The sequence below is a fragment of the Aptenodytes forsteri genome, unplaced genomic scaffold (assembly GCF_000699145.1).
Source record: "Aptenodytes forsteri isolate BGI_AS27 unplaced genomic scaffold, ASM69914v1 Scaffold387, whole genome shotgun sequence".
Taxonomy (NCBI): Eukaryota; Metazoa; Chordata; class Aves; order Sphenisciformes; family Spheniscidae; genus Aptenodytes; species Aptenodytes forsteri.
In genome coordinates this window covers 813764-828318 of record NW_008795368.1, presented here as the reverse complement: position 1 = coordinate 828318, position 14555 = coordinate 813764, and the positions used below count along the sequence as shown (strand labels likewise).

Genomic DNA, 14555 nt, shown 5'->3' with positions numbered 1-14555 from the left:
AGGAGAGCATTCCCAGCAGCAGAAACACCAAGTCTGAGATCACCTTTTGTGCTTCATTCCTTTACTCTTGTGTTGGTTTCAGCATCAGGCAGGTTTCCCAACAGGCCATGATCCAACCCAAGCCCGGGACTCCCCTCTCTGCAGTCAGTGGGCATCTCCGTCACTAACTTCTGTCACTACCCGTCTGCCCCAGCTCTGTGCTGGGTATGGCAAACCTTTTCCGAGCCTTGCCATATATCTCTCTGTAACACTTCTATTACTTCTTTTTGTGTGTCTAAATTGGCTTTAAATAGAGCTGAACTTTCCATAAGGTGAAGTAAGCGTAGCTTGTTAACTCTGGGCAGTTTGACACGAGAGATGTGTGATTTGTCATGTTGAGTGGTTTAGAGAAATGACAAACACATGATTTATGAACTGAAAGCCTATCAGCATCATGCAGGCTTGATGATGTGTTGCATTAACACTATTTATGGCATTAAATAAAAGCAAGGACTGTGAAGCTCACAGTTTAGCGGGTTACAAATAATCAAGCAAACATTATATTCAGACACCAAGATTACCCTGAGGGCGGTTATCACTACCAGTTCTGCCTGTGACTCAACCCAGCATCTACACAAAGCAGTCAGGGCCAAGAAGTGGGAGCAGAGAAAAGTTTTCTCCCAGGAAGGGGAGAAAAGATGTGGGGGGGGGTAACTGGCAAAGGCGTCTGCCATCGCTCTGGCGTTAGGAGAGGCGCCAGACATTCGCTCAACTGTTTAATTTTAGCCTGGGCCTGCCTCCTCTGTGGATCCCCCACATGGTACCTCCCCTCTCAAGGGCTGGTGCAGGAAGACCTCAACACCAGAGACACATGCAGGTGTCAGCGTGGCTCCCAGGCAAGGGACCTTCGGAGATGCCTCCTTTGGTCCATGTCTGTGGATCAAAGTGGGTCATGTTTGCCTCTGCTGGCTGCAGTGGCTGCTCTGATCAGTCCCGATGTCCTTGCAGAAGAACAATGTCCTTTCCAAAACATGGCACAGTTATTGTGGTTGGACTTTGCTTGGGGATGTACCCCTCATGGCCGAGGTCAGGTCCTGTGCTGGATTTGCAGAGGACACCGTGCTGCAGCCTCTTCCACCGCTTCAGCCTTCTCCCAGTGACCCTGCCCCAAGCAATAGCTCCTGTTCCTCCTCTCCCAAATTTCCTGTTCAACTCTGAGTTACTAGAACATTTGTCACTTTATTTTCAATGCTGAGGTCACTTTATTATACAGAATATAATTTTAAGATGTATTGAGAAATCTTAGTATTTACACATGTCACATTCCAAAATTCATTAGATCTGGGTCACTATGAAGAACAAACTTCATCTTTGACAAGGCACTACTTTGATAAGTGATATTTTAAGATATTTTTCCTATCCAAGGACAAGTATTTCTCAGCTGAAGTGACTATCTATCTCCTTGACTGAGTCTTTCTCATCCGGGAAAAAACGGTGATTCAACATGATCGTCTCTAGGAGTGTTAGGCATCACAGTAATGGGCCCATTTCAGAAACACTGTGGAGTTTTACACGATTCAACTAGTCAATATGAGTCAGATAAGAGATGCCAGCATACCCAGTGTAATGGTATATTTATCCTTTCAACTGCTCCTACCACTTAGCCCTTTATTTTTCACATGCATGTGAAAAGTTATCCTTAGTACCGCACAGGCTGCAGTGCGAAACACTTTGATCAGTTAAACTCCAAACACTTTTAGGCGAAAGTAGTGGAATATTTTGTGTCAGTGTAAAAATCATAAACATTGAAGGACTTTGAGATCACCTGGTCAGCATTTTTCAACCTCCTGAAGTCTAAAGACAGCCTCACCTTTGATAACAATGTCACAGAGCATCTTTACCTCAGGTATGCCAACAGGCTTTTTCATTTCAAACAGAAACTGTACTTGGCTTTCAAAGGCTGATGATTCTCCCTCATGTAATATTACTCTTGGGGCACCAAAAATGACAAAAATTTTCCCTGAGTGAAAACTGCAGAATTAGGTCATTAGTGCAAGGGCAAAAAGAGCTTTCGTTTCACCTAGCCAAGGCATTAATGGTTTAATATGACTGAGCTCTCCAACCCTGTGTCTCCTCCAGCCACACTTTGCTCAGCCACAGGGACCTATTTGCTGCTGCCACTCAGTGTTCCCAGCTGGAGCTGGGGAACCTGCATCTTTCTGCATCATTCTCAACTTCTTGCCATTTTTAAGCTTCCAAAACACAACCTTAACTAATGCTCTGCATGGTTCAGTTGCTTTTCTGCTCTTTGCAACTTGTTCTACCCACAGTTTTTTTCCTGCTGTAGCTTTATTCTGTGTTTCCACATAGCACATTTCTAGGTTCATGCAACTGCTGGGAATGTAGAGTCAGAGCAATAAATGGAGTTTTAAGGCAGACTCCACAGATTCTAGTACAGATAGGTACTTGAGAGCTACAGTATGACAATTTGCTCTGCAACCCATGAAGTCAACCAGGACCTGAGAGGACAGCTTAGAATTTAAAGCAGATGTATCGCAGGAGCATTTTCTACTAATTTTCCCCCAAATACCTGTACTCTGAGCAATCGCTCCTCCTGTCTTCCTCTTAGCTGCCTTGTTGCAACATTTGCAGTTTTACAGACATGTCCTTATTTAGCCAACCAGCTAACAGAAACACAACTTTCCACTGAAGGCTAATTTAAAGTCTCAAGCACATGTCCTCAGCTGTTGCAAAATTATGCCACTAAGTGCAAGAGGCTCTGTCCTTTTAGATCAGCTGAGAATTTACTTGTGAGGGCAAAATAAGTGGATGCAGCTGCAGTTCTCTTCCTTGGGAGTTGCCCCTTGTACGCAACTGATTGCAGGTGGCTGAGAGTTGGTATTTAAAAAGGACAAGTTCGGGGTTTTTTTATTTGGTTGGGTTTTTTTTAATGTATCTGGTGAAGTTCATTCATGTGCTCTTTTTGATGGCTGCCCAGGGCCTGTAACCCACCACATCCTGACTCAGAGGAAAGGACGTGAATGGAGCTAGCTTAGAAAACAGATTACCAGATCATAAATGAAACATTATCTCTCATGCCGTATCATGTGGCAGAAGAAAGATAAAATTGAAAATGTGACCCCTTTTTTTCTTCAAATAATACAGTGCCATTCAACAGACTTAATTATCCCTAAAGACACCTCTATTAATTGTTGGCCTGTCAATCAAAACCCTTATTAGACATGCACATGACGTCACATCACAGTCTAACAAATCTTCCTGCCAGTCAAAAGCCTTTATATAGATTAATCTGATTTCAGAGGCAAGTTTTGTGTTTGACCTTTTACCCAACTTCTTTGGGGCTGAAATCAGAGAGGAGCTGAACGTTTTCTGTGTGCTGCTGAGCTGGGATGATGGGCTCTGGGCTGTGCCTAAGAGTTTCCCTCCTGGCCACGCTCTGCTTTATGCTGCAGCATGGAGCCTGGAAAGGGGCTCTGCCTTGGATGGCTGAGTGACCTGGGGTGGATCTGCATTGCTACAGGAGAGCTCTTCTCCCCCTTCTTCTGGCCTGTCTGTAACACAGCATTAATTCGCTGGCTACTTGGGATATCACGAGGCCATGCTTCGCCGAGATACCTGCACCGGCTTTTGAGACGATACAGTCCATCCCATGCACACTGTGTACACACACTGCATTGCTGTGGCCATGCACCCATGGCAGCGATTGCTGTGCTGGGGGGGACCCCGGAGCCTTTGCCCCAGGAAGAAATATCTGCTTTGCTAAGGGAGAAGTGTGTGCACCTGAACAGAGCAGGCACCGTACTGACAGCCCAGGGAGTTTGCCAGCCTGCATGTTGGGGTGCCAAGGGTGAGAAGTAGATGCACTAATAACCACTGGGATTTGAAAGGCAACCCCGTCCAGATTTCCCAGACCAAACAGGCAGGCACATCAAACTGCTGTACTGTTGTGCCGCTCTGAGCAGCTCTGGGCTGTGCCGCACGTGCTGCACGCACTGCTCTGCACCTGACCAGCAGTTGTGATAGGCTTTGAAGATGCTGGATTTCCTTTGCTAGCGAATGCAGGTTAACACAGGTGCTCCATGTATTCAAGGCATCCCTGCAAGCACAGCACTGGATTCGTATCCATAAATATAAAATTGTAACTGGCAATAACTTTCAATTCTTTCTCGAATGGCATTTGGTGGAAAGCAATTAATGACATTTCTGGCTGTGGGAAACATCATCTGTTCTGTTGGGGTCTCCTAGCATCACTTCTCTCTCCCTTCCCACAACCCCAGGCAACTTTGTTTCTCATCTTTACAAGGAGGAACTGATGTAGGATGATGATTATCGCATTGGGCTTGACACCCTCTACACTGCTGCAGAGCGAAAAAGGTGGTGCTTTCCTAGTGGACCTGGCTGGTAAGTCAGAGCTTGGAGGGACTGCTCCGTTGCAAAGCACTTGTCATCACAGTGGTGTCATACGCAGCTCTTTGAGATCTGTAGTTGGATATCGAATCTGAAGAGGTTATAAATTTATTTACTGATAGTGCATCAAGCTTTGTGTACCCAAGTCTCTTTTGAACTACAATAAAAGCAAATGGCAGAGGCTGAGGCTTTCAAGATAACATAATTTATCTTCTGAAAATCTGCTTTTTAGATGTCAGGCAAAACAATTTCACAATAGCTAGAAAAGGCCTTGTCTGGCATCCCTGTATTTTTATTGTTCTTTAGTGTAACTTGAAAATATTAGGCCATGTTGTGGTGTTCAATTTTCTATCGATTTGCCAGACAGTCTGATAACACAAATGAAAAAATGCCTGTAATTAGACATCATTCCTAAAGCTGAGTGACTTTGGAGAAAGCCACACAGCAAGCTTCCTCTGCATGTAAAACTTCAAAGTGCTTCCTAGATTCATGAACTACAGGCAAACTAGAATTCAGCAGGAAAAGTGTCAGTAAACAATGAGAAAAAATACTGCCTTTGTGTTTGAAGGAGACATTTTTCCCTTCTGAGAGAAGCTAAAACCAAAATGTTCACATCCGCAGGACAAAGTGGCTGTAGCAAGGCTGGCTGTGCAAGCACCATCTTGCAGAGCCAGAGTGAGTGGCTTCAATGCAGTTCTCCTTCCTGAGGACTGCTTACAGAAAAGAGGATTGCTCACAGCTTTTTCTCATTCAGAGGCAATTAAAAACTTCCAGGTGATCATCAGGTATCTTCCTAGTTGGCTCCTGTGGGAGAGTAGCGGCAGAGGAATGACCCACTGGTGCAGTGGGTCAGCCCATGGTTAGCCCAAGATTAGGATGGCAAGTGCCTTACCCAAGGGCCCCAAATTGTGCCAAGGCTTTGTGTTTTTGAGCATCTGAATGTGCTTTGTAGCATTTTCTTCCTTTTCTGCTTGGTCTCCAGTCTTTGTGCAAAAAAGTTTCTTCTTTAAAGCTGATAGAGTTTAACAGTTGTCCTTGCAGTTAAAACAGCAACAAGAAAAACCTAACCAGCCAAGAAAAAAAGGGTGATTTATGAGGTTTTATAAAACTTCTGTTGGAATAAAGATCATTTGAGTCATTCTCCTCTGATTCACCCATAGCTCGTGTGCAAGCAAGCCCCTTCCGCAGAGGAATTAGGCTGCACTCAATCCCTAGTAAATTCAGTCATCATTCAGGTGGCTCCACTGACCCTCTCCATCACCGCGGCAGCTCTCCCTGCCTGACCCAGGGGCATGCTGCTGCCACCAGCTGTGACTTAGCATAATTCTGCTCGGCACACGGGCTGCTACGTGTCCAGGGGCTCATCAGGGATGAGCAGAGGGTTTATGAACTTTCTGGAGCTTGTTTCCAAAAAGCCTTTTGCTCAAAAGTCATAATGAAGAAACTGGTCCTCACTGGGACAATCTTATTCCTTTTAGCCTGGGGTTGAAGCTTTAAGCTGCTCTCCTCTCCCTTCCCCTTGGAGGGAGACTAGCAACAGTCTGAAGGACCTGTGAGGAACCAGAAAAGCAGTCTTACTTTTTCGCTGATACTCCTACCATCCTGGTCCAACAACTGCAATGAAATTGAGGTGCATGACAGTGCAGGGGGCAAAAAGTTGTGCAATTTTTGTCAGTTTTACTTTAATACTTTTTGCTGTGTTCCCCTAGAAGATCTTCAGTGAATCCTATATAACTTATGTCACTGAAGTGTTAAAGAGGCAGCACCTTGTGGCTCTGCCACCGGGGCAAAGTCTCCTTTTTTCCAGGATAACATCATTTGGTGGTAGCCCCTTTCTTAGGATGATGTCTGCCCCTTGTTATATTTATTAGACCCTACAGAATCCCCTTCTTATAATAAATTACATATTCTTAATGATATATGATTTTATACAAAATAGTATAGTCTTTGCTGAATTATGTCCAGGGATCTGGGGAGGAGAGACAAGTGAAATTCATTCTTCAAATGTTGCCTAGCAGGGCACGTCTTCACTGGGGGATGGTTTTTTATTAATCTCTTACACAAGCAGAATATCTTCATTTAACTCAGATGCCTTTTATTATAGTTTGAAGTTACCAACAAAATAATAAGGAACAAAGAGAGCTCTCCGTGCAAGAAAAAAGCCACGACACCCTGCTGCTGAGGATTTGCAGGGCTTTGGAAGTATGCTTAATTCAAACAGGAGTGTAGAAGTACTCTTAATTCAACCCAAGAGAAGACTAACACTGAAAGGGATTGTCCTCTTTCCACGCCTGGCCACAGGGTCCCACTGCACCTTTTGCTCCACTTCCATGCAGTGGGTTGGATCAGAGTGAGGTGAAATAATTGTTCCATAAGATGACTCACATTACAAAGCTGTGCCCTGGGATCCCGTCACTAAATCCCCCACAAGTGGTCCTCTAAAAGCCCTCCTCTTAGGGGTGCCAGAATAGTGAAAGAAGGCGGCATTTACATTTCCCCTGAAGACCCAGTCCTTCCATCAGCCCTCAGAACAGTTTGCTGACTAAATCTTCTATGTATTTGAATAATTTATCATATGAATAAATTCATTTATGCCGAATGAAGAGGTGGACTACTGGGATGCAGTAATGCCAACACAACAAAATTGAAGCTGGGGAGGTGGGGGAAATGAACTTGTAACAATGGCAAGCGGTACCGTCTGCTCAGGCAGCAGGAGACAGCTGTGACCACATCTGAAATACGAGAATGTGGGGAGGTATGCAGCAGCATCTAAAAAGGCCTTTAGAATAAGCAGAGCTGAGCAAAAAACAAGCTGCTCCTTTTGAGCTGCCAAAATATGGTTGTTACAGAATGACTGAAAATTAAATTGCAAGTTTTATGTCTCATTCCAAATTTTCCAATTCAGAAAGTATATAGTAACATTCCTGTGCCTTTTACTACCCACTGACATTTAAGAAATAGAAGTCTCAACTCCTGCCAAATGATCTGTCAACCCAAGCCCTTGACCTGGGCAACTGATGAATGCATGTTACGGATGCATGCAGCACAAAGACTGAAAATATTAAAAGCCAGATCTCAAGTAGTATAAACTAGCTTTGGTCCAGCTTACACCACCTGCTGATCAGGTCCATAAGTGTCTTACAGCAGTAACATTTGGAGGGATGATGGTTTGCATTCACTAGATGCTGATGAGGGCTACCTAACTAGGTGTGCTTTGCTCGCATTTGTGGCCAGGAGATTGATTGTACTGAGCATTTTTAAAATCCCTCTTTCTTTAGCTGTTCTTCAAAGAAATCATTACATGCCACAATCAAAGCAGCAACCAGAATGACAAGTTCATTAAAATCCACTTCATTGTCTTTATTGGAGTCCAGATCTCTCATAATCTTATCAACCAGAAGGGGGTCCTTTTGTCCCTAAAGAGAAAGAGAAATGACTTAGCTGTGCAGATCTTGAATGTGTAATTCTGACACACCTGGCGGTGCAACCCACTGCTCTGTCACAAGCCCCAGGGCTATTAAATAAAAGGCTGCATGAAATATGCACCTGAATAGTAATATACCACTAACCACAGCATTAAAAACATAGGTCTGGAGTCCCAAAAGAGCACAGCAACAGAAACTGAACACAATGCAGCTCTTAGAAGGAATACAGGTACTAAACAGGCACTGAAATGAATCAAACAGATTTTAGGAGCTGCTGAGTACTGATTTATTTTGACAAGATGGATCTATAATATGCATTTCTCTGTATCATCCTTTAACAAACAGTACTTAGATTTTCAACAGGCTGTTCATAAGTGGCCGTATTAGACATCCATTCATCACATTCAGATCTCTACTTAGCAAACAACACATCCTACTCAGTGGGAGTAAGAGCAGTGAATCTCGTAATAATAAATCAATAGCCAAGATTAAAAGAAAATCCAATTCAAGGAAATGGATACAATGTAAAGAAAAAATCCTGATGGTGGTGACAGGGTCCACAACAATCTTTACAATTAAAAGGATACAGAAAACCAGCTATGAATCTGGTCATTATTCCATAAAAAGCATCCATACTGTGTAACGCAGAACACAACAAACGTGCAAAGAGATATTCAGACCAGGAGCTTATCGCTGAAAGGATTTTCTTAGCATCTCTCTGCAGGGCATATAAGCAGCTGTGTGTGTGTGGCCATTGTGCACAAGCTACTTTCTTGTCTCATGAGAACTGGTTGCTGAATTTAATTCTTCGAAGGACTTATCTGTGCCCTATTATTAAAAATGAACAAACAAACAAAAAACTGATTAAAGTCTGATTTAGCATTGATTTTGCTACTGCTTGTAGGCTGCTCTTGCCCTGCTCAAAAACGCAGAGGAGTAAGCAGAACACAGGTACCCGGCTCTGCCGCTGGTGGCACATGGCAGGGCACCGGGGCTGGACCACCCTCTGAAAACATACTTCCCAAATGGGATATTTGATCTCATCTCCTTCTGTCTGGCTCCACAAAGACAACTGTCATCTGAAAGGCTGTGGCAGGATGTGCCTTACAGAAGGAGATACTATTCCTCAACTCTTGGATAGGTGTTTATCCCACCCATGAAACACTAACTCAAGAGGTTCAGGAGCTGCATCTTATGGACAGGAAGTTAGTGAGCTTGCTGGTGAGGAGCTCCTTGGGTTCTCCTTTACTGAGCTTGTATCTGTTTCCTTCTTTGCCAGAGTAGTGATGGAAAATCTTGATCAAGGTGTCCATCGCGTCCTCCAGTGGTGTAGACATAGCAGTGAGCGGGAGAGCTGTGGGGCAAAGATCCAGAGTCAGTGACATTGCGCAGGAGCCAAACCAAAGGCTGGTCTCAGGGAAAGGATGGAAAGCTAGCTGAAGAGAGAAATTGTTACCAATACTGAAAACAACGTGTTTCTGTGATGGCGACTAAGTCATACCTATCCCGCTGCACGATGGCTTCCAGCTCCTCCTGTTTGCCGCCCATGCTGTGTGCAGTTGATCCATCCTGTCAGCTGTGTGTGAGCAAGGCTAGACTGTTATAAAACATTGTCCTGAACTTACTAGCAATTACTTTGAAAAGGTAAACGGAAAGGTTTTTAAGAAAGTGATCTACTGTGCATCCATTTTGCAAAGCTACTGTAAAATGAAATCTCTCATACCCATAGCTGAAAACACAGGGAAAATGAAGGCACACCCTCCTTTTGATTCAAAAGTTTTCCCAAGAAAATGAGATCAACAAGTAACAGCAGCCAAAATGGATGCACATTTATACAGAAGGCTCTTAGGTGGTTAGAGGAAAGTCACCAGTAATATGGATAGAAAGCATCAGCTTTCAATTTATTCGGTCATGTTTGCTTGGGCTGACCATTTTTCCTGTAAATTACCTGGAGTAAACAAATGTGAGCTAGGGACCCCTGAGGGTTTGCTTCATCGAGCATGCAGTAAGAAGGTACACAGGGAAGCACCACCAAGAAAAAAGATGGAAATGCAATTAGTTGCTGAGTAGCTGATTCAAAAAATAACCAAAAATAAAAATCAGGTGAAAGGGAAACATTATGTTGATTAAGCCCCAGGAGAGAGATTAAAAAGCCAGAATGAAATTCAAGGTAAGATTGGAGTCCTGAACAATATCACCATGCAAAAGCTAAGACTTACCCGCTTTACAAGCTAGCTGAAGCGTATGCAAGAAAATACTCAGATCACAGAAGGTGATGGTCACTTTCCTTTCAAAACCCACGCATAGGCTCTTGTTTATCAGGCTGAGAGGGTGGATTACACAAATAGAGACAGACGTATAATTGTCACAAGGATGACAGGGCTTCTGTTTCCCTCTGTATTTGCCTACTCTGTTCAATAAAAGCCGCTTGCTGTAAATGGGTCACTAAAATATTCACTAGGCAAAGCAGAGGGCTGTGTGTGGAACATAGAAGATGTTTTTTATCATTTGACCTTTTACAAATATGACCATCCGGGGGCCTGAAGGTCAAAATTAGAAAATGCTAGCAATCACCAAGTCAGTATAAAACAACTTTCCCCCATTTTCAAAAGAACTCTTTCTAATCTGCCTCTCTGCACTTCTACAGCTGAGAGTCTAAATGCCTCAGCACTGGCAGCCAGCGTTCAAAGATACTTGGGTACCTAGGGGTAGGCTTGTAGGTGAGTTTGCCACAAATCCCTTGAGACATCTACCTTTGTTGTCAGATGTCTCCGTAAGCCTAAAACGTTGGCTCTTGCTGAATTAAATTCTTGCTGTAGTACATGTGTCCTCAGGAGAAAACAAGGAAACCAGTTTCAGAGGAAGGTGTGCCTGAAATTACAGTGTGCACTGATCAACGGGCTTGGCTTAATTTTTATCAGTCCTGCACAACAACTGCAGTTCAGCATCTCTCTTTTAACAAGTGACCTTCCCCCAGGAGGGCTTGCCCTGCCCCAACCCCAGGGACTCCCCGACCCCAGGGGCGATGGCTGGGGGACGCAAGAAACAGCAGCTTCACCATGGTAGGTCCTACTTACCACCCAAAATACCAAATAACCACAGTTTTCATGACAGCCACATGAAATGGAAAACTGCTTGCTTTGGGTTTTCTTTCCGTCAATAAAGCCTTCCATCTGCTGCACATGCATGTTCAGTGAGCACAACTGTGCAGATAAACAGCAAGAGGGCACACAGCTGCAGCTCTTTCTCTCTTTTATTCCAGCCAGGGGGAAAGGGAACGAGATGGGCATTGTTTTTAGCTCTGAAAGCCTCCAGACACTCGTAATTTTGAGTGCCACAGTAGATCTCAGCCCATACCTCTGCCTGCCTTCTTTGCTTCCAGACATGATGCTTTTTCTGTCTGTGCCATTGTGACAAGTCTCCACAACCTGAGGGGTCTTGGCTGTGCCTCTGGGAGAATGGGGAGGAAAGGGGGGGCCACATAAAAATGTTGGATCCCAGTGGTATGGGAGGTGACCGCGTGTAAAGCATTGTTTCCAAAACAGTAGGCAGGCTTTTCTGGTTAGAGGTCCCTGTGGACATGCACAACACTGCGTGCAGGGTGTATGCCTTCACCTCCCATCACTGTGGTCATGAGTGCTCACCAGGGATGAGGAGAGCCCAGGTAAATTTTAGAAAAGGCCCAGGTGGAAACCAGCCTGGAAATGTTGATATGCAGCAAGAGGAACCTAATCCCTCCTGGACTCAGAGGAGAGTTGGGGAGGAGAGTTGCTTTCCATACCTCTTCTGTATTTAGGGATAGCTAATGGGTGCCTGGTTTTGTACAGAGATAGTCCTTGTGCTCCAGCAAGCACAGGGATCTAGCTGGACCATATGCAGCACGTGGGAGAAGAATACGGGTGATACGAGGCGCAGCACAGCTCTCCCACTCAGATCCTGGGCATTCTCTGTGTCTTTGCAGATGCTAAGAAAAAGCATGGAGTCTCTTATGTACCTACAGCCATGCAGGGCTATGTCTTACCTGTGATTCACTAGCGGTTATAACTATTGCTCAGAAATATTAACCAGATAAACATCAAAATACTCTGGGTTTTTTGCCATTTATTCAACAACAGTTTCATCCACAACCAGAAAAAATCATGGCTGAGTCAATACGTAAGTATAAAATCCTCCTGTTAGTCTATATAATGCATTGATCCTCTGGCTGATGAATATTGCAAATTAATTGTCTAAGCAGAGTCTACAGGAGGTACAACTTCCAGGAAGCAGGTATAAACTTTCAGAGCTGTCATCGTCAGGACAGAAGAAAGAAGGGTTTCCTCTATCATCTCCAGGACATCAGCTCAATAACTTATATAGTGGTATAATCTGTGCAGTCTCTTTCAATAGCTACTTTCACTCCAGCTAACTGTGTAAGAAACTCTCTATTCCACGCTAGTGGATTGCATGTACACAGGGAATGGCTGCACCGAACTTGTTTGTTAAGAGGTCCATCCAATTTGCTGTGTTCATCCCTTTCCTTCCTGGCTAGTGAAATCCTGCCAGTGGCTCCAGTGACAGCAGAGATCTCCTAACTCCTGCAAGGGCACGTCCCAGAGACTATTCAAAATTCATGATTATCAATCAACTGGTTTTAATCCTTCATCCAAAACTCCAGCACAATCTGCTTTTGTATGATATCTAATAGGCACTGAAGATAATTAAAGTCAATGCAGCTTGTGAGCACTTCTATATCAGAGCAAGATGTGACTCCGTGTCAGCAACCACCATTCCCCCATCAATCCTCCCCTGCACTCTGGTTCCCACCAGGCTAAACACAGGAGCAGCACCAGACGTGTGGTTGACAGAGGGAGTAGGACTGCAGCATGACTGTAGACATGGTGAAGATTGGTGCCTTCCTCATTCACGACCGAACTTTGTCCGTCACAACCTGCCAAATCACAGCAGTGTTGGTGGGAAGGCACATCTGGAGGTGCCTAGTCCCACCTCCTGCTCAAAGCGGGATGATCACCAATGCCAGACCAGGTCAGCCATGGCTTTGTCATCTTTAAAACCTCCAAGGATGGAGATTTCGCAAGTTCTTGGGTAACCTGCTTGAGTGCTGCACTACCTCCCTGGGGAAGATGTTTATCCTAATATCCAGCCTGAGCATCCCAAGCTGCAGTCGTGGCCATTGGCCCCTTTTGCACCACCTACCACTACCACAGAGTTTGACTTTGTTGACTTTATAAACTCCCTTCAAATAATCTTGGCTCCTCACTCAAGCTCAAAAATAAACTTGAAAGCAGCCTGTCCCCTGACTTGCCCAATCTAGTTCCATGTTTTTGTGTCCCTTTCATGTTATGTGCTTGCCCCTTGCAGACTGTTCCAGCTGTGCCCTTCTCCTAAATGCGTATTTCAATATTAAAATGCACACTGCAAAATCAATGGCTGTCAGAAGCAGAAGGGCAGATTTTTCACCTGGCATGGCACAAAAACTCTATAGGGCCGAATCCTACCACCTTTGCTCAAGCAGTAATAGATGCTAGGCTTACAGAATGAGTCAGCCATCTGATTTCACCGGAGGCTGCTGAGAGAGGCAGAGGTTGTTCCTTGCCCTGTAAACCTGAGAAAGGACCCAACCAGCTATGACTGTTTCCTTTAATTTTAGTTGGGGTAATGTAGAGGTGCACCCAGCCGGAAGGCTCTATGGGACTGCTCCTCCCCTCCTACATTGAGAAGGGGCAGCCAGACCACAGGCAGAAAATCTTGTCGCTGGTCTCTGCTCCTCAAAAAACTGAGCAGAGTTCTGCCCTGTGTGAGAGCAGTCAGCCTTTGACAGAGGTCAGCAGCCTTCTTCCTCCACAGCTGGGAAGGAGAAGCTTTGGCTTCTTCACCAGCATTTTTCCTTGGTCTCTTCTTGAGACAACATAACACAGGCTACCTTTAAGCCAGAGCAGCCTGTGAAGTGACAGTTTAAGCCACAGTAAAATACTGCTCAGCTTATGTGGGAGGATCTCATACTTAGGGCATCTGGTTTTCAACATTTGCCGGAATGCACGTGGGGAGTATTTTCTCACAAATAATTATTGCACTGGGAAAGGCAAGTCAGCTTCCCACCCACATCCTGTCATTATTTATTTTTCCCAAACTCACACTGTTCTTGGGATGCACATGTTTTGAATCAATGTTGTACCCCCAAAGTGGCAAAAGGTGTGATGGGAAGCAACAGGGAACACTGCATGGCTCAGAAGGACAGATATATTATACACTAAAAAGCTTACATTAGATTAGAGCCTAGATTAGACTAAAGATCTTATTAATATAGACTAAAGAGCTTATAAGAGACTTACATGTGAACCAGTATTTCTTGTTAAGTTATAATGAGCATTTTTAAATTTTTAGGATTGTTAGCATTTTCATTTGTGTTTTGTTTCCATATCTGGGTGGCTGATCGATTTATCCATTTACATCAGGCATGTCTCCCTTCCCCACAGGTTCTGGTTCACATCTTTAAGACTGTTTTAACTGCTGTGATCCCACAGGCAGCAAAATAGCAAAGAGCTATTAAAGCTCTTGCTAATAGCTTTTACCACCTAAATTTGGCGGCTTACTCTGTAGGCATCTTTTTTAATGGGTTACACTTCAAGGGCTGCCCAACTGAAGTGTATCCTGATCTCATTCTCTGCTGAATCCTGTTTTGGACAAGACTGTACACTTCTTGTGTGTGTACAAGACTGTACA

At 44.3% G+C, this 14555-nt stretch overlaps 1 protein-coding gene across 1 annotated transcript; it reads right to left on the bottom strand.

Moving 5' to 3' along the window:
• Window positions 1-7664: 7664 nt before the first annotated feature.
• Window positions 7665-9169, bottom strand: S100Z (S100 calcium binding protein Z). Its single transcript, XM_019472356.1, has 3 exons — window positions 9033-9169; window positions 7879-7882; window positions 7665-7823 (listed from the first exon to the last, which is right to left on the bottom strand). Exons 1-3 carry the CDS (start codon window positions 9167-9169, stop codon window positions 7665-7667), a joined length of 300 nt encoding a protein of 99 aa, XP_019327901.1.
• Between the last annotated feature and the right edge of the window lie 5386 nt (window positions 9170-14555).